The sequence below is a fragment of the Polypterus senegalus genome, chromosome 9 (genome assembly GCF_016835505.1).
Source record: "Polypterus senegalus isolate Bchr_013 chromosome 9, ASM1683550v1, whole genome shotgun sequence".
Classification (NCBI taxonomy): Eukaryota; Metazoa; Chordata; class Cladistia; order Polypteriformes; family Polypteridae; genus Polypterus; species Polypterus senegalus.
Window position 1 is genome coordinate 157,328,449 of NC_053162.1, and position 27,560 is coordinate 157,356,008.

Consider the following 27,560-nt stretch of genomic DNA (forward strand, 5'->3'; position numbering starts at 1 on the left):
TTATTTCACACACACAATATGCAATGAATCAATTAAAAAAAAATAACAGTAAGTATTGTATATGATCAAGCAAACCATACAGTGCCTGTAAAAAGTGTTCACCTCCTTGGAGGTTTTAACATTTTATTGTTATACAACGTTGAATCACAGAGAATTTTATTTGGCTTTTCGGATATTAATCAATAGAAACAGACTCAATAATGTCAAAGTAAAAAAAGATCTCAGGAAAGTGTTCTAAATTAATTACAAATATAAAATACAAAACAATTGACAGCATAAGTATTCACCTCCTTCAAATCAGTATTAGTAGATGGCAGCCATGCGTGCACAGGTCTATCAGTGTTGCATGTCAGGTTACTGCCATCGTTCCCCATTCTTGTTGAATCACCATGTATCACCCATTTTCCCTTGGAACCCCTGCAGATTTAGTTTTTTTAATCCAGCCCTCTGGAGTTTTTTTTTTCTGTCCTCCCAGCCATCGGAGCTTACTTTATTCTTTGTTATTTAGTATTGCCTAATGTTATTTTTATTTTTTATAAACTTTTCTTTCATTATCTTGTAAAGCACTTTGAGCTACTACACCATTTATATGAAAATGTGCTATATAAATAAATATTGTTGTTGTTCTTTGCAAAACTGCTTCAGCTCTGTCACACTGCATGGAGATCATGAATGAAGAGCCATTTCCCAAGTCTACCCATAAATTCTCTATTAGATTGGAATCTGGACTCTAACTAGGCCACTCTTTGCATTAACATTGTTTTTAAGCATTCATGTGTAGCTTTTGCTGGATGCTTTTGGCTTGTTGTATCTCTGGAAAATAAATTCTTTCCCAAGATGCAGGTTGCTTGCAGCCTGCATTAAGGTCTCCTTCAGGATTTCCATGTAATTTGCAATATTAATTTTACCCTCTACCCTCTGAAGCTTTCCATGGCTTGTTTTGTGAGGTAGAGTGAGGTAGAATGCCTAGAAGGGGCTGGGCGGTCTCATGGCCTCGGAACCCCTGCAGATGTTTTTTTTTTGTTTTTTCTGTCCTCCCTAACCATCAGACTCTACTTTTATTCTATTTTAATTAGTGTTACCTTATCTTAATTCTTATTTATTTTGTCTTTTTTTTTCTTTCTTCATTATGTAGAGCACTGTGAGCTACATCATTTGTGGGAAAATGTGCTATATAAATAAATGTTGTTGTTGTTGTTTTAGATAATAATGTAAAATGTTTGCCAAACATGGTTCATGACCAAACACGGTCATAAAACTCAAGTTTGGTCACATCATAAGTCACCAAATTTCATTCTTGTAAACTCTAATTAAGATGTTGTACGTTTTTTATAATTATTATTATTAGTAGTAGTAGCAGTAGTAGTAGTAGTAGTAGTATTAGTATTTTAACAACAGTTTTCTCTTTATCACTCTCCCATAAAGTTGTAACTGGTGAAGCATTCAGGCAACTGCTGTTGCATTCACACTCTCTCCAATTTCAGTCACTAAAGCTTTTAACTCCTTCAGAGTTATCAGAGGTCTCTTGGTGGCTTTCCTTACTAATCACACACAATCATTTGTTTTTTGTAAACAGACTTACTCTAAGAAGATTTACAGCTGTTATATACTGTACTTTCTATTTTTTAATCAGTTTAATTAGACTGCAAGTGATATTAATTGATTTGTACATTTTCTTATATATTACCCCTGACTTGTGCTTTTCAATCACTTTTTCAGAGAGTTGCTTGGAGCATTCATTTGTCTTCATTGTGTAGTTTAGGCCACCATACTGACTAACCACAAGTTGGACCTTCCAGATCAGGTGCATTTAGACTACAATCAATTGAATCCTCATGACTACATGCAGGTTATCTTCATTTAACTAACTCTGTGACTTCATAAACCAATTGGCTGCACCTGTGGTGATTTATGTATGCAATACTTATGCAAAACCTCTGTCATTTTAATTATTTTCAATGAGAATCTTGCAGAATTTATTATTATAAAAGAAAATATTCAAATTATATTCTATTTTTATAAGCAATTAATATCTGGGGAAAATCAAACCTAATAAAAATACTATAGTATTTTAAATGAATCCAATTATTCATTTAATTTTAGGGTGAGTTTAAGTTTCTGAACTTTGCTTTGTCATAATACTGTCATTTTGAAAAATCTGTCCAAGAACTATTGCTATATTTTAACAATGTGTATTAACTATTATAGTTAACAAATTAGGTAAAATCTTTGAATGTTGCAGAAAAAAATCTTTCAGCCACATAGTATTATAGGGTGCATAAAACTGGGGAAGTGTGTATATTATATAAACATCCTGCCATATGTATAATATAAATTCCCTAAATCTTTTTGTCTGTTAATGACCAATATGTTTGGAGATTTTTCAGGCAGGGTAAACAGAGTTTTGGAGGTGAAGTAAGGTAGTTACATAAACTAATCATAGCGATGGAGAATGCCAGAATTTCACAGTATTCTGCGTAGATGACAGTAATGATGCTATAAATCTATAGAGCAAGTCTGCAACAACGTAAATACCTAGCATGCAGTACAAACATACATAATGCTGGTATAAAGCATCTAGATTCATTTCTGCACTACAACTCAAGGGTCCATAAACTAACCATGCTTGTAAAGGCTAAATGATAAATAATGCAGCATTTTTTTCCCACATATGCAAAACAGCTATAACATAAAAGATGAAAAAATAAATTTAGTTTTAGATATGTATCTTTCATTCACAATCACACATTACTAAGAAATCAAGTCCTCACATTTGCATGCTTGGCATTCATTCCAATATTTAATTCAATGAATGAATCTTTTTCCTAATTAAATTTAAGTTTTATTCATCACAGTCAATGAGCTTGACTTGATTTGTGAGGTATTTTAAATTTGTGTATTTATTTTTAGATCACAAACTTGATAAAAGGAAATTACCATATTATGTAATAATTCTAAGTAATTTCTTAGTTCTGGAACTAAGCTGATTTTGTGTGATGTGAATAAAGTATGGTGGGTTTTCCTTTAAACTGACTAAAGGCTAAGTGAGAGGAAGATGCCTTCAGTTGTCCCACTGCTACTGTTTTAAATTAAGTTTAAAGCATACTCATGAACTTAAGTAAAAAAATATTACAATTATTCTGAATATTTATTAAGAGCACACCTCCCATTTCATTGCCCCCTTACCCTTAATAGCAGTAAATCTCAACAGTTCGTATAAATTAGTGTGGGTTTATATATTCATTTTTACCTGCACAAATGACTGTTTACCACCATTTACTTTGTCATTTGGGATTTGTAGGAATATCCACTCTGAAAGGAGTAGGGATTTAAATGGATGTCCTCAAATGGCAAGTTCTACATCTATGTATCACTACAACACTAACACAAACCTTCCAGATGTTTATGTCACAACTGTCCCTATAGGAACTCATCCATTCATTTACAACTACCTTATTCTGATCACATCTGCAAGGAGCTAGTGCCCATTCTAGCAGCATCCAACATAAAGGAGGATCTATCCATAAAGCTAGTGCCAGAACATTGCAGGGCACAGTCACTCATGCAAAGCCAATTTAGACTCAACATATAAGTTTACAATCATACATTCAAGATGTAGGAGGAAAACCCACAGAGGAATGGGGACAACATGATAAAATCCACACAGACTGTGCTCAGGCTGGAACTCAAATCCAACATTTCTGGTGCTGGAATACTAAACACTCCAGGAATGCAGGTTATGGTTAACATATTTAAAAGAGACACTATATTAAGCTTTGCCAAGTGAAAAAGTATGCACAGCAATATACCATTAAAATACATAAATGTTAAGAAAGTACAACAGACATTTAAGGAAAGAGCTCTACTGGTTGGACAAAGTATGTATCTTGAAAAGTAGGTGGAAATCTGTGAAGGGTTCCAGAACTGGCTTTTTTGACGTTCCTGTTTTTGGTGTTTTTTTGTTTGTTTTTGGTGTGGGGGGTGATGGGTGGTTGGCATTTGGCCATGTATTGGGTACCTTGAAGACTTATCCTGCACTAACACAAGATGCTGACTTGGACCTACAAATGTACAGAAACACAGACCATCAAGGTGTGTTGTTATTTTCAGTGTTTCAATATTGAACGGAGAACGGTGTGTGAGCTTCCTAGGACAGTAATGGCAGGGTAATCAAAGTGCTGCCATACTGCCAACTAACCACAGTCCTTTCATTAAACTCACACTGACAAATTACCTTAAAATTTGTTTTAAATACAGAAGCCTTTTTATGCCATGTATTCTGTTGGTTAGCATTTGAGAAGTATGAAAAAGCCATATAGAAAGAAGAAAAAGTAAAGAAGTATACTTAGGTATAAAGGAGGAATTTGGGACATCTTCAGCAGATCTTCAGTTGGAGCTCCCTTAAATTGTACACAACAAATTTTAGTGTCATCTGAAACAGTGTAGGAGGCACAGTGGTTAGCATTGCTGCCTCGCAGTTAGGAGACCCGGGTTCGCTTCCCGGGTCCTCCCTGTGTGGAGTTTGTATGTTGTCACCGTGTCTGCGTGGGTTTCCTCCAGGTACTCCACTTTCCTCCCACAGTCCAAAGACATGCAGGTTAGGTGCATTGGCGATCAAATTGTCCCTAGTGTCTGCTTGGTGTGTGTGTGTGTGTGGACACCCTCCAGTGGGCTTGCGCCCTGCCCGGGGTTTGTTTCCTGCCTTGCGCCCTGAGTTGGCTGGGAGTGGCTCCAGCAGACCTCCATGACCCTGTAGTTAGGATATAGCAGGTTGGATAATGGATGGATGGATGAAAAAGTGTATAGATGACTATAGTTAGCTGGCTTTAAAAAGGAAAGAAAAAGCCACTTCTGAAACTGGCAAAAGAAAAGATTAAAATGGGAGGTGTCTGTATTCTTTTTCCCCTTTAAATTTTTGCAGATGACACTAAGGTTTGGTGTGTACTATGAACAATGCCCAGTTAAACTGAATATCCATTAGCTGCTTACATTACGAGACACACGGAGAAACTTTCTGATAACAATCTTGACAATGTTAGAATTGTTAGGCCCTCTGGATATTTAATTAGGGTCATAAATAACTTCACTCCAGATGTAAAGGTACCAGACAGAAAGGAGGATTGTGGATTCTCCACCAAAATTTATTTACAAAAGTCATTCTACTAGTTACTAACTGCATACCATATTTACTAGTAGTACTACAGCAGCATGTTTTAGATAAAGCTTAACATTAGATATTAATTAAATGGCTTAGAAAAATAATATCAGGCAATTATTAGCAACCCAAGTTTTCAGTAATTCAAATTCAAAGAAAATGATTTTACACAATTTAGAAATATCAGTTTTTTTAAGTTTAATAGTAAAGTGATGAAAGCATGAGCATATGGTGTGGTGCACTTCCTTAGGATCTATTTTTGATATTACACAACATGATAGATTAAACAGTTATAAAAAATAAGACAATATTCTAATTTTTTATAATGTGCAATGATGGTTAACGCAAGTAAAAGTATCTCCAAAAGCAACACAAAGTTATGTCAGCACTAACACTATCAATACAATTTGTCAGGAAAATCTTTTAGAATATGAATAATGGTTTGTAATGCATCTTGGAGTCCTAGCCTCCAACCAGGCCCTACATTTTCAAAAACAAAAATAGCATCATTCTTATAAAATATTACAAATGTTGACACCTCTCAAACAATTACAAAAGAATAACTGCACATATTTACTGCTCTGATACTCCATTTTGACTACCAGTTCATTCATGGTTTTGGATCTGTTTGCATATTCTCCCTGTGTTTGCATGAATTTTTTCCTACATTCTAAAGGCAAGCCTGATTTACTGTTATCTGTTGCATTCCTGTAGATATATCATGGTGTTAGAAAAGAAATGTGAAGGCAATAATTTATATTTGCATCAATGCAACTCTTATTTACATACCAACTTACACACAGACCTACATATTTTTTGCGAAGATAACAAAAACTGTAAAAGTCTCCTATACCAGTGGGTCTTAAGTTCAGTCCTTAGGACCCAGTGAAGATGCAGGATTTCTTGCTCACCAACTTCTGCTTTTAACTGGACTCACATCTTAATTATGCAAGGATTTATTTCCCAGTTTCTATGTTTTGAAATCAGAGGGAAGGCATACCGAGGGTATGCAAATTCCAGACAAGCAGTTCTAATAACTGTACTACCATGCTGTCACCTATTTACTTTTCAAAATAAAGTTTAATATAATAAATTGTCTCCCACATTTACATATATATATATATATATATATATATATATATATATATATATATGAATGTTTACTGTCAATAGTATAAAAAGAGAGAAAGGACATAATTAGGTTAATCACACCTCCATATTAATTTTAACATTATTTCATATCAATTTTAGCCATATTTCATAAAAATGAACAACAATGTAGATAAACTGGCATTATACTGAAATACAAGAAAGAAATCAGCTTGTAACAAGACATTTTTTTCCTTTAATGTTTCAAAGACATTTGCTCTATGTTTAATCAAATTACAACAGATTATTTTTGAATAAGCAAAAGTATTAGTGCGCACAATAGGCAGCAGGTAACTCCAAAATGTGTTTGTTTCAGAAAGACAATGCATTACAACATAAGATAATAGTTATTATCAAAACATTTGACAACTATAACTGGAAGCTCAGACAACTTGTTAAAATATTGCCAAAAAAAGCCTGTGTAGCAAGTTCAGTCAAAATATCATAATAATGTCTGTAATACAATAAACTATACATCTTAATGTGTTTTATAAGACAGAACTTCTGATTATTAGGTAGTACAACAATGGACCAGCACTAAACATCTTCTCAGCAAACAGCAACTAAAAAAACTGAGAAAAACTGAATTTATACAGTGAAGGAAAAAAAATGATATTTATAATTTGTTTACAAAGATGGTTATTCTAATTAATTTTAGATAAACACATATGAATCATAAATACCTACAAATCATTTTTTCTTAAAGCTGTTAACAGAGGTATCTGATTTATTTTCTGAATTTCTGCCTCATGGTTAAAATACCCTGCTGTGTATGTGTGACTACCTGTGTGTATTTGGGAATTATCAGCACCTCCCCAAGGTCCTTGGCTAGTTGTCTCACATGTTGCACCAATAACCCGTACAATAGACTTCTTGCAGCTTCTTTTTAAACGCTTCCCTGACTCCATGGGACTGCAATCTATAGAAAAGGCAGACTGATTCAGACATTGGAGAAATCACAGGACCCCCACTGGGTATAACAAAGGCTCAGCTCTTTGTGAACAATTAGCCTAGCTAAAAGGACATCTCTCTCCTCCATTAGTGGCACCACGTGCCCCTCATCAGTCTATTGTGGAACTAATTGAATTAACCCTCCCCTCAAGAGTCTGAGCCCATGGAGACCAAGTGCACTCTCTATCCCTTACTCTGCTGATTTATTCTGTAAATGGTCACTACACAAGTAGAGGATGAGAGATGCATGGATTGCATGGTTCAATTTGTCAATATTCTGCTAACATTTCAGTCATTAACTAATTACTGAACTTATTCTTCCAGTTTTGCAAAAGGCACAATGGTGTTTGGCAGTGACTAATAGTATAGCAATTAAAACACACACACACACATACAAACACACGCACACACACAAAAACTGGTTTGAATAATCCAATAAACATTTTTTCAACAAAACAATTTTCTGTTTTTCTTCCTTTTGTTTTACCATAGTTGCAAATCTTGCATGTAAACAGGGAAGCAGTAAGTTATATATCCGGGATCTCTGATCCAATTTAAATATCAATTTAATATATACCTTCTGACCTCTAAGTGACTCCTGCACAAAATTAAAACACTCTAAGGTATTCAATTCATTTAATATTTTCAGCTTACCAAAAGAAAGGTTTCACAACCTGTGCCTAAACTAGCATAAGAATCAGGTCATTTACTAAGTAAAATATTAGAATTAAACTTTAGTTTAAGGACTTCATTTCAAGTTATCCTACCAGCAAGACTTAAAAAAAAACCTGTACAGTAACCTTTGCAATAAGGACATCAAGCTCAGTCAAAGAAAGCCACAGTAGCTACATACTTTCATTCCAACTTATCTAATATTCACATGGTAATTAATGGCTTTACCAAAACTTGGCTTTCTATTCCAATTTCTTTGAGAGCAAAACACATTCTGCAGTGTTATTTCTTACCCATCAGTGGTACCTACTACATAACAAGGATAAAATTAAGCCAGCAATTTAAAAAAGTAGGAAGATTAAAATATTATATATTAAGATGTTATCACCATATAATTACTTTTTTAAATAGAGAGACAAAAAATATACACCATTAGTTAGAACAGTAATGTATTTCAATTTTTTAGTACTCTCATAACAAAACTTTTTTTTTTTTGCTCAGAGATTCTAATGCAAATAAAATAACATTATAAAAACATCGATCTACCAGTCATAAAAATTCCCTATAACACTCTGTTTTACACACACTGCCTATACACATAATTGTTCACATATAAATGTCTGTGATTTGCAAGGATCCATTTTTAAGGCAGACTGGGAACTGTGAAAATGAAAAAAAAAACATCACAGGACATGAGCTGAGACATGTTTGTTAAATGAACATTTACAAAATTACAAATTCAGTTTTCATTGTTAAAGGGATTCCTATTGCGACAGTTATATAACACATGTAATGTATTTAACTGTTATGTTCCTTATGTTTTCTATAAATAGTACAAGAGGCTACAAAAGCTGTCAATGAGAAAAAATATTTTTTCTCAATATTGCTGGAGCATATGCAACATTTGAGGTAAGATTTAAGGTAACATTAGGAGATGCCCCACAAATAAAACCAGAAGGAAGGCATTCTCATATTTACAGCATAGTACGGTATGTTGATCTGCAATTAAGGCATTTCTTACCGTATTAAAGAAGAGGATTTTGTACATCGTTACCAGCATATATAAGATTGATCATAGTGCAAAAACCTCTAAAACTAAACCTACATTATGAATGCATGTCAATTACCACCTGGAAGTAATTGTTACCTGATACTGCTGAAATAATATGCATGTGAACAAGGATAATAGCATTCAATAATGCATTTCTAGTTCTTAAAACTGATTTGACCATTTGCTTTGTCCACAGTAGCCAAACATATGCATACAACATATACTGTACACAATTTATATGCAGTGTGTTTTGTACATAGAATCATACTGCAAATACCTTCTGAATTAAAGTAGAATCTCTAGACTGAAAGTAACCAAGATAAAAAATCAAAATACCTATTAAATTTTATTCCAACATTTAGATTACAATAATTCTCATAATGAACCCAGAAACCAATTTATTCATTTTTAATCTGTTTATTCAGGTGAGGATTATAGGGAGCTGATGTTTTTCCAGAGCTAATTCCTGCCTTGTGCCCAGTGCTGCCAAGATAATAAAGTAGTAACATTGACTAAATTACTTGTAAATCTTGGTTTTCTTATACAATCCCGACAAGATTTAAAACTTAAATTCTCAGCAGGATTTTACTCTGTCACCTTCATTTAAGACTAATTGTATTGTGTTCACTTTGGGGGAAAATTAAACTAAGTATTTTGAGTTTAATTTTCAACATCACGACTTTAAATGCTCTTTCACCCATTAGTCTAAAAGTGATCTGTAGCATAAATTATTCCAAATTAGTTAATTTTATTGTGGAAAAATAGAATATATAAATACTTCCATTGTGTAGCTCATTAAGATGTAACCATTTCAAAAACATCTGAACAATTAATATGCAAAACTGCACCTGAGTCTCTCCATTGTGTTTCTACTCAATTGAAAGGGGAATGTAGCCACAAACAACAGGTGTATTTAGTCATTTTTATGTTGAAAAAGCAAGGCTAAAAAAAGTGAGCTATACTCAGATGATACCTACCAACATATAAAACCTGAGCTCACACTTGCAGGCACATACTATTTAACTTGGTTGAAACATGTACAAAGGCTACTGTAAAAAGAATACGGTTTAATGTAAAAAAAAAAGTACAATTATGCATCACAAATATAATGAGAGGGTGGGATTACTAAGAACAGAGTAGTATACCTTTAATACTTTAGAATAGACAGACCCATGCTGCTAGGATAAGCTCCAGCCCCACCACAACTCTGAACTGGATTAGTCAGGTTTAAGAATGTAATGTTCTGCTCACCTTTTTATGACCATGAATTAATTTACATTTCATTACCAGAAGTAGCAAAATGGTAAATAAGCAAAAAAAATATTAAGCTATTGGCTAAATTCTGATTTAATAAAGTGTTCAAGGATATATACTTGCAGTTTCATTCAAGGAATTTATTTTTTATTGTACCTACACTGCAGCAAAGTACCAGTAAGCCCTTTGTTTATTTCAGTTTTTGGCCATGATTGCCATAATCCCAAACTAACCACCAGCTCAGCACCAACCAATTGAGCCAGAAATACAGCATTTTCTAATAAAAAAACAATAATGTTAGGGCAAAAATAAATGCATAAAGGTATTAAATAAATATGTACATATAAAGTGAAATATTGTTTTCTCATTCTCTAAAATAAAATCTGACTTAACAAAGCAAAACGTAATATTGTGTGACATATTAACTTAAAAAATCATCCAACTGTTAGTAATTTCTAAATCTTTATGCATTATTGTCTTTGCAATTTATCTTCTGTGTAAAAATCAAAGCTTATTTTAGTATCACACAAGTTAAAAGAAAGATATAGAGCTTGTGTGTATTATATATATAAAAATAATTACATTTATGTTTCTTTCTTGTTATATTGTCGGGGGAAGTGTGTGTTTGGCTGATTAGCATCACTGTTTCCTTCTTTCCCACAACCTTGAGACCCTAGCGCACTGTATGTTTACTTATAGGGAAAAAAATAATAACAATAATAAGTGAACCTACCCCCACGAGATTGAGCACTGCTCTGCAATCTCCACAGGCTCTCACTCTCAAGCCAGCTGCAATGCTACCATACTACCACAAGAAAAAAAATCTAATAAAATAGAAAGCCAAACTGCATTTCATCACACTAATAGCTGCAAAACTCCACCAGTGAAAGTGCAAACTAAGTAAAACAATAACAGCAAACATTTTAAAAAATACATTAATACATTGAGTTATAATCACCTGTACTGTAGTATAACCACAAGCTCTGAATTGTCAGCTTTTAATTCAAGTTTAATAGTAAGATTAGTTAATTTTAGAAATTCACAAAAGGAAGGGAGACAGAGAATAACCTACTTCTTACCAAAATAACTAATGCACATGATACAAAATAAATCACCATGGAAAAGTTTACCCACTTCCGAGATTTACTATGCAGCTGATATATATTTATTTATAGGTGTAATTTTCTCTGACATTTCTACAAAATTTTGTCTAAGACTGAGACTACCAGAAAAAGACTAAAGACCTGGGCCCATATTTATCAAGCATTTCAGAATTATTCCTAGGAATTAAAGTAAAGGTCACTCTAGGATAAGAATGTGTCCTACGGACTTAAGAAAAATTTATGAAGCCTCCCAGTTCCAGTCCCACTTAGGAGTAAGAATTTTCATCTGAGAATAAATGACGTTACAATTTGCTGCAAATTTACACTTAATGATGACATTTTGTAGTTTTCTGATATTAATGGTAAGGATTCACCACAAAGATAACAATAAACAAAGAAGAAGGAAAATGTAACAAGGTAGTATATTGTTCTAAGCATGAAGTAATTGTTGCTACTTTGCAACATAGTGAATAATATTGTAACAAACAACAAGATGGAAAGACCAAGACACATACACCAAATGAGAGTAAAGCCCAATAACAGGCACATTTATTTAGCAATGAATGCCCCGGGGATTGTTCCTGCCATGTTGTGCACTATGCTTGCTTAGATAGGCTACAGTTTTCCCGCGACCCTGTTCAGGATAAAGTGCATTTAGGAAATGGATGGTTGGATTGATGGATCATCTATCCATTCTTACAGATGAATCACCTTCCTGCTGTTTTGCCAACAGAAAATGCCTTGTACTGTAAGAGTTTTACTGAATATAGCCACAGCTAATTTCTTGTGCTATTTCTGCAGTCACATTCACTTTTCCAGTGTTTCCAAATGTCAGCCACTGTGCCGTGCCCAGGATCTCTCCATGATACGCCATTATCTTCTGCTAGGCTCTGTTTATCCAATGCCCTAGGAGTCAAAGCCTGTCTTCTTCATCCTTCCCAAACTTGTAAAATATAATGCGAATATTCCAGGGGTTCAATGAATGCAAAGTTCAGTGTACCTATGTAACAAATCAGTCACACTCACCCATCCAGCCCCACCTATCTTCAGGGTAATATGCTGGCTACTACAGTGCAGTTTGCACCAATGACCACCTGCGTGTTGATACTGTGTTATCATTTTGCAAATTAATATATGCACGTTCATCTGCACTTGGGGCAATAATCTTAATGTGTGTACTGAACAGCATGAAGGCAGCTTGCTTTAACATTACCTCAAGTGTCATGTGGAAATGTATAAATGTGTGTATTACCTCACACGTAATCAAGTTGTTTAAAGTTTGGTGCAAAATTTGAGAAATATTTTGTTCTGACATTATATAAATGAGAAGCTGCATTTTACATGTAATGTTACACTTTTATTTTAGCTGAGAGTGCATGGCTTCTTCACGGAGAGGAAGTGATAACATAATTTACGTAATTTGTTATTCCATCTAGGGATCTATGCCGGCAATGGGAAGGTTTGAATCCCACAAACGCTTGTAGTGACACTACTCCATTGGGCCGTTGAGGAAAGCCCTGTGGACAACAGCAAGGGCCCTTGCCTGATCAGGATGCCCCTATAATGGAAGGTCCAGGGGGCAGAGCACATCCAGACAATTACCTCCCCCGGTGCACTAGAGGGCAGCCCCCCTGGCATACAGCAGTGCCACAGGTTTGTAACATGGAAGCTCAATCCTGGTGGGGCCCATGGCCACCGCCAGGGGGTGTCTGGAGAACTGTTGTGCTCTTGTTTGTAGGTCACTGAGCACCTGAAGCACCTTTGGGTGCCTTATAAAAGGAGCCAGCGGCCACTACTCCAAAAGCCAGAATCGGGAGGAGGCAGACGAAGCTAGTTGGGAGAGGAGTAGAGGCGGAGAAAGAAGAAGAAGAAGAAGGAAAGGGTTTTGTGCTGGACTGTGTACTTTGGCGCTGTGTTGTGCTGTTCTGTGCTCTGGGGAGCGAGAAAAAGTGCTTCCCAGCTCGGAATAAAAAGTGTTGGGTGTATTATATCTCTGCCTCTCTGTGTCGGGGTCGGGGCGGCTATACACACCCCTGGTTTCCACAGCCCTTAACCTGTTATTGCTTCGTCCTGGGTATGATGTTAATCTGCATCCAGCCCTGCAAGCAGGTCTTCCAACTTACAGGGAAAATTTGAGGGTTGGTGGCAGGATTGGCACTCCAGCCACTGTAAAAAACATCACACTTTTCCAGTGTGGTGCTTAAGTGTCACCCGCTGCACTTGGGTCCCAATCCAGGTGGTTCGTCGTGTGGTGGGTGTGGCAATGCGCTATCAGCACATGCTCCTCTATCAAATCAGTATATTTTATGAGTTCATTGTTGTCAAGCATTTACAAAACAGTCATCACTTCCAGGATTGTGGTGCCGATCTCTACCCAAATGCCATCTTCAGGCAACTCATATCGAAGTACGATAGCTCACAAGTTCTCCTGAATCCTGCTGAAGTCAACAGTAGATTCTTAACTTAGGAAAACTGATCAAATGCTTTCACTGCTACTCATAAGATTAAGGCCAAAATTGTGTCACTGATTTCTGAGCCAGGTAGGACCATTTTCCTGTTCTGAGACTCTTGATAAATATGGGCCCTTCTTCCATGTTTCTCTCAATTACAAGTAAGAACACTCATAGATATTACTGGGAACACTGATTACATCAAAATGAGCGCAATGTATTTTTCCACAGTTACCTACATGAAATACCTGAAGAAAGTTTAGCAGTTATTGTTATTTCTTTCCCTGCGGTGGGTTGGCACCCTGCCCAGGATTGGTTCCTGCCTTGTGCCCTGTGTTGGCTGGGATTGGCTCCAGCAGACCCCCATGACCCTGTATTTTGGAAAATGGATGGATGGATGGTTATTTCTTTCCTATTTCATAAACTTTTCATTTTTTTCAATATTATTTTTAAACTTTTACTCTGTATAATATACCTAATTTTTCTAAGCAATTTGATAATTGTTTACACTCTGCAGTTTGTTAATATTGCAGTCAATTTAAACAGCAAGTATATTTTGTCCTGGGTTAAACAGCTTTGACACTCCATCTTGCACAAAACGTTGAACACTGTACAAGACTCAACAGGTCTAAACAACCAAAGAGTGCCTGGATCTATAATGCATCAGCAAAAGTCTTATCTGTGTTATGACACAGAACAAAACTGTCCACTGGCCATGCGTTTACCATTTCCTCACTGGGGGCATTCATATCTGTATTGGGTACATGTACACAGTAAGAACCAACGAGTCATGAATTTACACTGGTGATTATTGGAACTTTCAGAAAAAAGTACATAGTGATACATAAAATAGGAACCAGTAACAGCTGCTATGATTTATGGAACGGCCTTTTCCCCATTTTTCCAGCTATATATTTAAGAAATCAAATAATTATTTTTCATTAATATTCACACAAAAGCATACTTTGAAAAATATCTTATATGCATCCAGAATAAAATCCATTTAATCCAGTTTAAGTTTGTGGTAAACTGGAGTTCATTCTAGCAAAACTTGGCCTAACACTTGATACCCAATCCTGGATGAGGCAGCTGTCCATCACTGAGTGCAATCACTTGCACACCCAATTTTACTCAATTTAATGTTAATAACATAAAATGCAAATCTGTGGTATGCAGGATAAAAACCAATATTGATGTAGTAACACACAACAGACTTGGCAAAAAATGTCTGGGTTAAGATCTGGACACAAGAAACTGGAGTTTTGAGAAAGTAGTGCTTACGACAGCTGCCCCCTTTCCCTCATTTGACAGATAAGATCACCTAACCTAAAATTCTACCACCATGAACATGCACAGGCTAAGAGGAGTATTTCTGACCCCTTCCTTTTTGTTATCACTAGGAATTACACAAACACTGCAGCTGAACATTACAGCATGCCTCTCACTCTCCCCCCAAAACAAAATATAATTATAAAAAAGGAGGGTTGTTGGTCAGTGACAGAAAACAAAATAAAAATAACATGCCAAGGGGAATGTTCAAGTTATAAATAGGTTAAAATTAAGAGAAACTAAAAAAAAATAGAATGACAGTGGTTAAGAGGTAAAAAACATGATCATTTTGATAAGGTAAAAACTATTCATATTCTTATTACTTCAATAGTGCTTAAAATTCTATTAAATATCAAAAAACCACAGTGGACATCAAAGGAACAAGTTAATATAGATTTGGATGTTCTATAGTTACAATGGCTGAAAAATACTTATCAGTTTATAAACCGGTACTACTTCTTATCTCCTTCCAAAAAAATAAAAACATAGTTTAGAAATGTGTACACACGTATCAGCATAAGACAAGCAGACATCCAACTCAAATAGATTTGATGACAAGTAGCTACAAGTAGGCCTAAACTGCTCAAAAAAAAATAAATAAATAAAGGAACACTTTGAAAACATATCAGATCTCAATGGGAAAAAAATACCCATACTGATATATACCTAAATACCTATACTGATATGGACTGGGTAATGTGTTAGGAACGAAAGGATGCCACATTATTTGATGGAAATGAAAATTATCAACCTACAGATGGGCTGAATTCAAAGACACCCTGAAAATCAAAGTGAAAAAATGATGCAGCAGGCTAGTCCACTTTGCCAAAATTTCATTGCAGCAACTCAAAATCATACTCAATAGTTTGTATTTCCTCCATGTGCTTGTATGTATGCCTGAAAACGTCGGGGCACGCTCCTAATGAGACGGCGGATGGTGTTAATGAGATGATGGATGGTGTCCTAGGGGATCTCCTCCTAGATCTGGACCAAGGCATCACTGAGCTCCTGGACAGTCTAAGGTGCAACTTGGATGAACCGAAACTGTCGTGCACCAGGAGGAACCCAGGACCCACTGCACCAGCACAGGGTCTGACAATGGGTCCAAGGCTTTCATCCCGGTACCTAATGGCAGTCAAGGTGCAGTTGTCTAGCCCGTAGAGGTCTGTACGTCCCTCCATGGATATGCCTCCCCAGGCCATCATTGACACACCACCAAACCAGTCATGCTAAACGATGTTACAGGTAGCATAACATTCTCCATGGCTTCTCCAGACCCTTTCACGTCTGTCATCTGTGCTCAGGGTGAACCTGCTCTTAACTGTGAAAAGCACAGGGCACCGGTGGTGGACCTGCTAATTCTGGTATTCTATGGCAAATGCCAATCGAGCTCCACGGTGCAGGGCAGTGAGCACAGGGCCCACTAGAAGAGGTCAGGCTCTCAGGCCACCCTCATGAAGTCTGTTTCTGATTGTTTGGTCAAAGACATTCACACCAGTGGCCTGCTGGAGGTCATATTGTAGGGCTCTGGCAGTGCTCATCCTGTTCCTCCTTCCCTAAAGGAGCAGATACTAGTCCTGCTGATGGGTAAAGGACCTTCTATGGCCCTCTCCAGCTTTCCTGCCTATCTCCTGGAATTTCCTCCATGCCACTGAGACTGTGTTAGGAGACACAGCAAGCATTCTGCCAATGGCATGAATTTATGTGCCATCCTGGAGAAGTTGGACTATCTATGTAACCTCTGTAGGGTCCAGGTATCGCCTCATGCTACCAGTAGTGACACTGACTGTAGCCAAATGCAAAACTAGTTAAAAAAACAGTCCTGTTTTGGGGTCATCTCATTGTTGCCCCTCTAGTGCACCTGCTGTTCATTTCATTAACACCAAAGCAGCTGAAACTGATTAACAACTCCCTCTTGTACTAAACTGACCAGATCAATAGCCGAGAAGTTTCACTGACTTGATGCTATACTCTGATTAAAAAGTGTTCCTTTAAATTTTTTGAGCAGTATATACTGTATATATAAACTATATTTACATATATATATATATATAGTTATAGATATACTGTATACACTTACATAAATGTAAAAGGACCATATTACATTGTAGAGGGGAATGAATGTATAAGCATATTCAAGCTCTTTAAAGTAGACATCCATCCTACCTGTAGTACAATATTCACTTCCAGTTGGTACTTCTTGCGCTGGCTGAACTGGCAAATCAGCCTGAACTGAATAAATTGTTCGAGTCTGATAATATGGTTGGGAACACCCCATGGTTATGCAAGGCTCCTGGTACACATCCACTTGACAAGGTTTCTATAAACAGAAAAAGATGTGAAATTTATATACAACTCTCCAAACTAAAAAAAACAAAAACAGCTTTAGTCTGTGTGTAATTTATGACCAGGGCCATTTAATTGCCAGCCCCATTCTAAGTGTTATATTTCACCTAGCGTTTCTGCCCTGGCTGGGGTTGAAAATTCATGTTTCTTGTCTTTTTCTGTACATTTTTGTGCCATTTATCTCTGTTAATATTACTTTTATTAATTATCTGCTTTATTGTCAAAGCCTATGTCATATTCCTTGTGTTTTGTGGGTGGTTTTGTTATATACATATGGAGGGACTACCATAGTTCCTGGCGGTTCATTTTGAATGCACTAGGGAGTGGAGTGTTTTGCTGTGCTTCGTACCTTTTGTGATTATTGGATTTTTGAACCTGTGCCATGTTTCTGACTTTGTTTTGGATTCTGTATTGGGACTGTGTCTGCCTTGGATTTCCTTGCTTTCAGAGGAAATTTCTTTTTGTGCTCCACGGAACTTCTTGTGCTACTGAGCATTTTGGTGAAATATAAATCTTTTACTTAATAAAGATTCTTCAAGGCCGTTTTGGTGTTTTGCTGGGGCTTTATTTATTTATTTTTTGCTGGGAAGTATTTATGGGATTTGTGTGCTTTAGGGATGCTGTTATATTCTTGAATAAAAGCGCACATGTTTAATTAATGTTTGGACTAAAGTCTTCACATATTGTACACTTCACGACATTATTAGTATAACATGGAAAAAGTTTCTGCTTTAGGTATGTGTTCATCATTTACTTTCATCCTATACTTACCCAGATCTTTGTAGACACGGAACATACATGAAATACATGTATTCCAAATAACAATATACTGTATTATTCACGCTATACAACTCCAGGCACCTCACACTCAGATAAGGAGCCTTGGCTTGAGCTGGGAGAACTTTTTGCCCGAGGTGAGATCCGTCAAGGTGAGGGATGGGACAGCAGGCTGCTTGCTGCTTTTGCTGATCGATGCATTTACAAAACAATAGACACTAAGAGAGGTGCAAAGGGATTTAAGGTGGGCCGGGATTACAAGTTTTTTCGTAGGCTTCCAGTATTCTAGTGTTAAGAACAATTTTGACCAAACTAGTAAGCAAAGACATTAAGTATTAAATAAATAATTAAGTAAATACAAATTAGTGAAAAATCAAATACTGGACAAGAAAATTAAACATCATTAAGTAATACCAAAACACCCCATAGCCGCATGTAAGTCAGGAAATAAATTAAAGGGAGGGAAGGCACAGCTACAAATAAAATTAAAAAAGGTAGACCTCAAGGGACGGCTCCTATGCATAAACTTGAAACAAGCTGCACATGATTGCCAATTACAAAATATTGGAGCTGGCGATACCATTAATTCTTACCACAGACAGTTCAAATAGAATAAGAATTTCCAAAAATTAGGAGACAGAGAATCAGGGGATTTTCAACTAGAAAATAAAGCAAACTTTGTGGCATCTGTGCCCAAAGCAAATGGCCCCCGTTTAAGATAAGAAAAAAGAAAGACCGGAAAAATCCAGGACAGCGAAGACTTGAGAAGTAAAAGGGATATCACAGGAGAGGACAGAACAAAGAAACTGTGAAACAGCTCTCAGAAAGGCTGGGACTTTAGGATATTGCAAAATGCACATAGAGAAGTGCCTGTGAAAGGGATGAAAAAGAAAGCAAAGGGGACTGTCCACAGCAAAATGCTTACAGGAGTGAAATACGGGTGAAGTACAAATTTGAACTGGGTATATTAATGATTTTGGTTTTTAGAAATGAACAAAATATTCTTCAAAATCAGATTCACACTCCCAGATTCTTTGAATAGGTAAGAGCTTATGGGCAGCTTTGAATAAAAAGGCATATGTTGCAAAAATAGGTTTCATCTTAGAGGACAAAAAGTGAAAGCAAATAGGGTGAGAAGATAGCAGAGAAGACAAAGAAATACAACAGGTTGTGAAAACTGAACAGAGCAAAGGAAAAAAGAACGGCTGTAATAGAAAAAAGTGGACCTTAGCAATTGGAATGTTCTGAGCCCCATATCATTATAAATATCAACATTTGTAGTAATGTCCTGCTGTGTCCAACCCAAGAATGACACAAGATCACCTGTAGTACAGAGACTGGGGTTGTGGAAATGTAGACCAGGACAGGGACTTCAGGTCTACTCAGTTTAGGAATATGGAATCTGTAGGCCTAATTTAAGGGATTGTGGTTTTAAGTACATGTAAGTAAATGGAAGAAGATGAAGAGATCTGGGCTAACCACATTAGATTCAACTGAAAAAATCAGGACAGAGGGCCTGCAGGAGTTTCCAGCCAGCACTACACATATCTCAAACTGAATGCCAAATGATATAGTCCCAGATCATGTAGGGCCACACCACCATCAGACCTTTGATGGAAAGTCTTTTGGCATTTCATAAGAATTGGGACAGGACAGATCTAACCACACATCAATACTTTACAGCTATGCAGTTGGGAAGGACACATGACTAAGGAAATTGTCATGAAGGGCAATGTTGATAACAACTAATTAAATGTAAGGCCTAAAATAACATTCAAAAAAGTAGGAGGTCAGAGTACTATTGTTTGCTTTGCACTTTAAATTATGTTATTCAAATGGAGTGAGAATTGCATGAAAGCATTTTCTTTGAGGGTGAAGTGGCAATCATGTTATTACCTAAAGTCAGTATCAAACTTACATCTCGCAAAGAGATCTAGATAGAAGGCAAGGTCATATTCAAGGCCTGAAGTTGCTAAAGTCTCACCAAGTCTTAGTTGCTACTGCTATCACCTAAAGTGAATCACAATGCATTAATAATTACAAGATTGTTTCAGAGTTTTCACATTAATTTTAATTGACATATTTCGAGTAATGCAAGGCCGAGTGTTGTTCTGGCAGTCAATTTACATAAAGAATGGCAGAACAAAACCAGTAGCACTGGATGAAAGTAAACAAACACAACAGAAAACTCAGTTTTAAATTTTGCACTTTCTTAAGTACACATTAAATTAATGCATTAATTCAACTTACTACAAAATTGAATGTGACAGTGATTTTGGGCTAACCACCAGGTGTGATTTATAAAACTTGCATACATACAAAAAGAAAAGTGTGCACACAGTTCTACATGCAACCGCTGGGATTTATAAAAGAAAACTTGACATGCACATATTTACAGCAACTCTGATGCATCTGTACACAACACTTTGGAGAAATTGGGAAATGACAACTCCCATGATCGAGTAGGAAAATGCAGCCAAACCAGCTAAATGACAACTCAGGTTTAGAATAATTCATATCACCATGCCATTATTATAATGTGCACTGACATACAGTATTACACCTATCTATATTAAATGTTTGTTACAAAAAATTGAAAATAACTTCTTTGATAAATTCAAAACTTAGCTGACCAAATGAACAAGGCTGAAAAGAGAAATGAGGATTATAATTTCAAAAGAACGAAAACTTATTGTGATCAATAATTTACAAAACGTCATTAGTTAAATATGAAGACTATTTTCCTAAATGTCAGGACTCAAGAGAATGCTTTTTGTGGGTTCTGGATCCCTTTAATCATAATGAACAGATAAAGAATGGTCTGTCTACAAAAAATGAAAATATGTTGACTAATTTTTCCTCATATGTTATATTAAAAATTTTAAGACTAGTTTACTTTTTAATACACTTTAGTTAAAAAATTATAGTGAATGTGGACTATTAAGTGAGTAAGCATTTAGGTTCTTAATCCAGTTTGAATTTACATATTTACAAAGTATGTGAAAGTACTGTAGATTTTTGACTGTCACTGAAAAAAAAACAAATTGTGAAAATGGGCCAATTGTGGCACCAACATTAAAGCCACCTTTAACAAACCTTACACCAAATATTTATAATTTGTGTCATACAATGACAGCACCCAATCCTTCTCATTTACTATACATTTATTATGCATATTATTAAGTTTTTATTGTTGCAGATTTTTCCATAAATATTTATATACATGCACTTATGAATATTTTCATAATTAAAATATTTTCACATACCTGACTATTTTGTTATTTTTTTTATATTAGCAGTCTAGCAGGTCAATTTTGTTTTGCACAAAAAGTTTAAGAAACTCTGAATTAGATCATTTAGATGCCTAACCTTATCTAAGTGATATCAGAGTAAAGATTGCTTTAACTCCTTAATTCTTTGACTGAATGCCAGCGTGAAGAGCTTGCACTGACACTCATGATGTTCCATTATAATATGGTAACTTTATTTTATGGGTGATGAGAAAATACAATAAATACACAAGCTGAACACTGCCAAGGGTATATGGTAAACTCTACAGCTGGTATGTCATTGCATTTTTGTGATATTAGGTGCTTTCTTTTATTTAACATTTTTTATCTTTTATAACTGCCTTCAACATGTCTATACACTTTTGTTTACTAGAGAAGATTGTGGTTAAATGAAGAACAGGTTCCAACAGAGGGTAGTAGTGAATTAGGGCTATTTGCATCATACCATAAAAACAAGCAAAAAAAAAAGCTGAAAGTTGCAATGCCTTACTGTTGGGTTGAATCACTACTTAGATATCTGTGATGGTCAGAACAATCTAACCCAAGTTTTTACATAAAACGTATTTCTGTCCACACTGGAGTTTTTGTATTATTTTCAAAACGATCCCTGTCCATACACCCAAAAAAGCAAATATTATAGACCAACACCTACACTGTACATTTGCACATCTGTGGCAAACTCATTGAAGGGACTGTATAGTGAAAAATATAGAGCTCTTGAAAATCAGTTTTCTTAGTGAAACAGTAACGGCACCAGCAATGGGATTTGCTTTTTACGCATGCATGCAGCATTCAAACTTTACAAAACGCAATTCAGGTGCATACAGGTAAATAGCACAGGTACAATGGAAAGCAACTCTTGTATCCCCGCTATGTTAAAAAATGTTTTTTAATTTGTCAAACTAGCTCCACAGTCTCTTCACCTCACAAACTTGTCTGTCAGTTCCTCTTCTCTATCCATTTCTTATACAAGTCTTTGCCGTCAGTCTTCTCAGACTAAATGTTTAACAGGTCGTGAGATTGGAGTTGAGGAAAACTTATTTCAATTTCGTGCCACAGAAGTGAAAACTCTGTAATGAGCCAATGGCATTGTTGTACATGCTACCGTAATAAAAAGTATGATAAATAGCAACAGGCATGTCACTTAGCACAGAATTCACACTTGGATGAGCATCTGTAATTTTGCTTCACAATCATGTGGTGACCCATTCCAAATATTTGTGACCCACAATTTAAGGACCATCTATCTACTGTATTAAACGGGGTCGCTGTTGGGCTGCAGATAAACAAAGTATTAAAATTCCCAAAATGCTGGTACCGTACCATTTTATAAATTGGCTTGTTAGTACTTTTTCAGCACCAGTATACTGCACAATCCTATTAAAAAGTTTAAGGCTACTTTTGGGAAATCAAAATTAGGACAAATCTTAAAAAGGATTTGTAAAATGAAAGCATCAGTTGATTGTGACAGTTGAAATTTGAATTATTTTGACTTATCCATTAAATATTATTTGTCAAAATTACTATAAACTTACCAGTACCTTCTTCATATACTGATGTAAACATACATCTACCGACTGCAAATGTCACCAAATAATGACAAAGCAATTTTCTGAAAAACCTGACTAGAAAAGTGGATTGGTATAAGAGTTTCTTTAAATGAAAATACCCTGAATTATCTTGATATTCAGTAATTAATGTTGCAATTCTATAATAATGCTTAAATTATATTTACTGGAGAAAAAATGTCAGGGAATAATGTTTACATGCACATGCTAAGATAAATCATGCAGTCTTTGATGATCACATTATATTCTATACAAACTCTACACTGAATTCCCCAAAAAGCCAATAAAAGTCTGCCCATTGGCTGTCAAACATAAGATGGGTGTTAGTGGAGAGGGGAGTTGAAATCCCCCTCTTTTTTACAAGCCCTAATTACTATGAGGGATTCAAAAAATATGATATAATATTTAGGTTAGTTTTAGTAAACCACAAAAAACTTTTTTATCCTTGTCACACACATACACATACATTTCCCCTCAATGGCTCTGAGCACTTGCTCATTAAAAAAGTGTGTGAAAACTATTAGCTGTAGCAGTAGCAGTGGCACATACTATGAATTCAACATCTAACTGGCTTTTGTCCCTGCTTTCTGACACTGGCTTTCCTTTTCAATGAGACTTCCAAAACAAAATGTGGAAAATGAATGAATGAAAAGAAAGGTACTCATAGCTGTGATATTATTTTGACATATATCACATTTGATATATATCACAGACATATCACAGATTTATAATTATCAATACTGAGTTTTAAATAAGATGACAAAAAGTGACCACTGCTCAACAGCATACTAGTCATTCAGATGTTGTATTCTGAATGCATTTTTTGGCTTTCTGTTTCTTCTCAAAATCTGGCAAAACAGATATACTGTTAGCTACTTTATAATGTACAGTATTTCTATTATTTTGGAAAGGCTAACTTTAGCATTATGCATAGTACAGTACATTTCACTTTTTTTTAAACTATATTTGCAACTATGTACAGTATTATTGTTATTATTTTGAGAATAAACAAATATGCTGTATCAAAATGTTTGCTTCATTACAAATAAATATGGGTGTTGTTGCAGTTTTGCTCAGTTTTGACCTATCTAATGCTAGTTCCATATTTCCACTACTTGCTGCCTTCATAGGCTTAGTCTATTAAACACACTGGAATGTAAGATTTTTGAAATGTGGGTGGATGGATGGAGTTAATAAAGAAGAAGAATAAACAATTTATTCTGTGAACAGTGTCAGGAATCTGTACAAGATAAAAATAAATATATACAACTCTTGAATTTATTCATTTCCAACATCTCTGAAACAGATAAGGACAGAGCAACTGACCAAAATAGAGGCTGAAGGTTTACTATCAAAAAATAAAAAATCTTTCAGAATCTAACCTTTTTACTGCCCCAGGATTGGAGTGTCGTAATCTAAATTTCAAAGCAGCAAGTTCACCTGAGCTAATAAAGCTGTATTCCTGCTTTATTGCTCAAGCCTCAGCCACAGTCTAGGTCAGACTGTGATTAGCATGTGACCTCACTTCCCCATAAGGTGGGGTATGGGGGTGGGGAGGTGTGCTCTGCATACTAATAGAAAATTTTGTATCTTGCTTCTGATGAATGCTTACCTGGTGTGAAACAATGTTTTCATAATAAACCAGCATTCTTTTAAAACGAGCAATGTTAGTTTTATTATGAGAATTGTATTTCATACCTAGTAACGAGTTAGATAAGGTTGTAAAATATAACTACAGGAGACTGGCATCAAGAAGGACATATTGCCTTAAAATGTATTATCCAATAGTAAATATCCTCTTCATGAAGAGATACAAAAGATAAAAGATACAAAGATTTTGTGTGGTACATCAGTTAGTGCCTCTTGGATTACCCCACCTGCCTATGTCAAACAGTACATTGGAGGTACTGGTCTAACCACAAGTGGGGGAACCATTTTTGTGACAGCCTTAGACTTGAAACACATTAGGGAGGCTGGTATGGTGGCAAGGCAGATGTAAGCAAGGCAGTGAGTAAGAGGTTTGAAAAAGAAAGCATGAAGATTGCAAATTAGAAATGCGAGAGTTTGACATTGGGAGCAAATATGCACTGCACATAGGAGAAAAGATAAATAAGGAACGGTACAAGAATGCTTACTGAAAGCAGCCAAAGAAGTTTTTTTTTCGGGTAGAGAAGTAGTGATGTCAATGCTGGGCTTGGTGTACTTTGCCTTTCTACCACAAAGGATGGAGTTGAAGACGGTAAATGAAGTGTATTGTGGTTGTTGAGATAATTGTTAGTAAATAATTTCTGAATATACTCTTGGCATATTCCAGATAGACAGAAACAATGAAAACAAAGACACTTTTTCGGACAAGATGATAGGAGTGAAATCTGTGGAACCTCAGTTGGTGGTGATTGTACTGGGTTATGACTTCAATGGGCATGTGCTGATGGTTATGAGGGACTCTGTGAGGGCTTTAGCTTTAGTACAAGGAATATGATGGTCAAGAGGATTCTAGAGTTTGTGATGGAAATGATTCAGTGCACAACCATGCTTAAAAAGGAGGTAAACAAGTTAGTGATATTTGAGTCTAGTGGTATATGGAGCAAAATATACTGGAAAAATGTAAGCATTGTCAAAAATGTAACCTTGGGAAATGGGTATATGTGCCACAAAAATGCTTAGTTATAAAACACCTTGTAGACAGAGACATGAGGAAATTAAAGAGTATGCACCGAGGATGAAATTCTAAAAGTTGACGGAGGAGTTTGTGGAAAGTACATTAGTGTAAATTTTGGCAACAAGAGTGACTGAGGTTTTGGGAATGTCAGGTGTGAATGGCAAGTGGGAAGTAATGAAGAATGTCTGGTTGAACACAATGGAAGAAGCCTGCGGTTGGACAGAAATACCACAAAGATACAAGGAGATGTGATGGTGGAATATTAAGACAGAGTTGGCAATTGAACAGAAAGACAAGATAATATACAGTATTGATTTGAAGAAAACAAAAACAGTTGGTGAAAAGGCCATATACCGTATAAAAGACACATAAAAGACTATGTTATATTAGACGATTTTACCAGCGATTTTCAGTTGTAGTCGTCATTATGCTCCAGTGAAGCAGAGATCAACTAGTCTATGACTGGCTAGGATAAAAGTTAAACAGGTTGGATTTTTTCTTTGGTCGGAGAGCCAGGCGTTTTGCATGCGAGAGATGAGTGCCAATGAGCATTGAAAAGGAAGTAAAATGCGCAGAATGTAGCTACAAGGAATAGTAAACGTGTGTTTTGAACCTCACAAATACAAATTAGAAGCTTGTATCTCTGATGTCTCGTGTTTTTAGTACTAAAACGAAATGGAAAAAAGAAAAAGCTACCAAGATTGTACCTGAATACACCGCAGCTATTAACCCTTCACACAACACCAGCACAGCACTGACTATTGTCAGACAGCACGGGGACTATAGACCTCACAAACAGAAGAGATGTTTGTCTGTTTGATGTCTCATATTTTACATACCATAACAGAATGTAAAAAGGAAATAATGGGCATAGATTGCTCATGAACCTGCTGCAGCGGTTAACACTTCATACAGCACCGGCTCCATCAGGCAGCATGCTACTGGCTGGCAGAAAAAGGGGCAACTGTGGCTGTGGTGGAAGACCAGCGCTCAGTTGATAAATGTGACATCAGCTGTGATTTTCATCCGTCTGATCTGACATGATGCAGCGACAAGATCAGAGACTGCAATCAATAAATCTGACATAATAATATAATACCGGCTTAAGGCAGAAAAGCAGAATACTACAAAATCAGTTGCAATAGCACAAGGCAAGAGGTGGGAGTTTGCAAGTCAGCTGTAAAATGATAAAGGAAAGAGGAATGTGTTCAGGATTACAGAAAAAGATAGAGAAAGAATAAAGTGGGTACAAATTGCTTGAAAAAATGCCTAAGGAAACATTATGATTGGCAGTAATAAGATTAAGGACACCTTGAAAAAGTACACAGAGAGGTTTCTGAAGAAAAAATGAAATAATGAGTTTTTTTTGTGAAAGAACAGAATATCTGAGCTGCAAGTTTCAAAAGAGTAAGCTGCAAAAGGTCTAAAGAAGATGAAGATAAGCAAAGTAGCTGACCCAATTGGAGTAGTTTGTGAATTGTTGAAGACGGCAGAAAGGTCTTGAAGTTGAATGGTTGACAGTCCCGTGCAACACAATTGAGTGTAAATGGATGATTACAGAAGACTGTAAAAGAAATGTGCTTGTTCCAGTCTACAAAGGAAAGGGTGACCTATTGAAGCATGGGTATTGTCAAGTGATCAAGCTTTTGAAGCAGGTAATTAAGCTGATTGAGAGAGTGCTAGAGAAAAGAATCAGGCATCAGGTGAAAGTTAACAAAATGCAGTTTGATTTCACAGGAAGGGAACAATGGATGTGATACTGTCAGGCAAATGCAGAAAAAAGCATTAGGCAAAAGGAAAGAC

General features: G+C 35.9%; 1 protein-coding gene across 3 annotated transcripts in view; it reads right to left on the minus strand.

Annotated features, from left to right (window-relative positions):
• ets1 (v-ets avian erythroblastosis virus E26 oncogene homolog 1) overlaps positions 1-27,560 on the minus strand; it is a 95,110-nt gene that overhangs the window by 57,714 nt on the left and 9,836 nt on the right. For 2 of the 3 annotated variants that reach the window (XM_039764055.1, XM_039764056.1), the window contains exons 3-4: positions 17,281-17,434; positions 14,025-14,156 (exon numbers count right to left, since the gene is read on the minus strand). In XM_039764055.1, coding sequence (XP_039619989.1) covers positions 14,025-14,156; positions 17,281-17,434 — 286 coding nt within the window. The remainder of the gene's footprint in view (positions 1-14,024; positions 14,157-17,280; positions 17,435-27,560) is intronic. The other variant, XM_039764057.1, reaches the window with a different exon arrangement.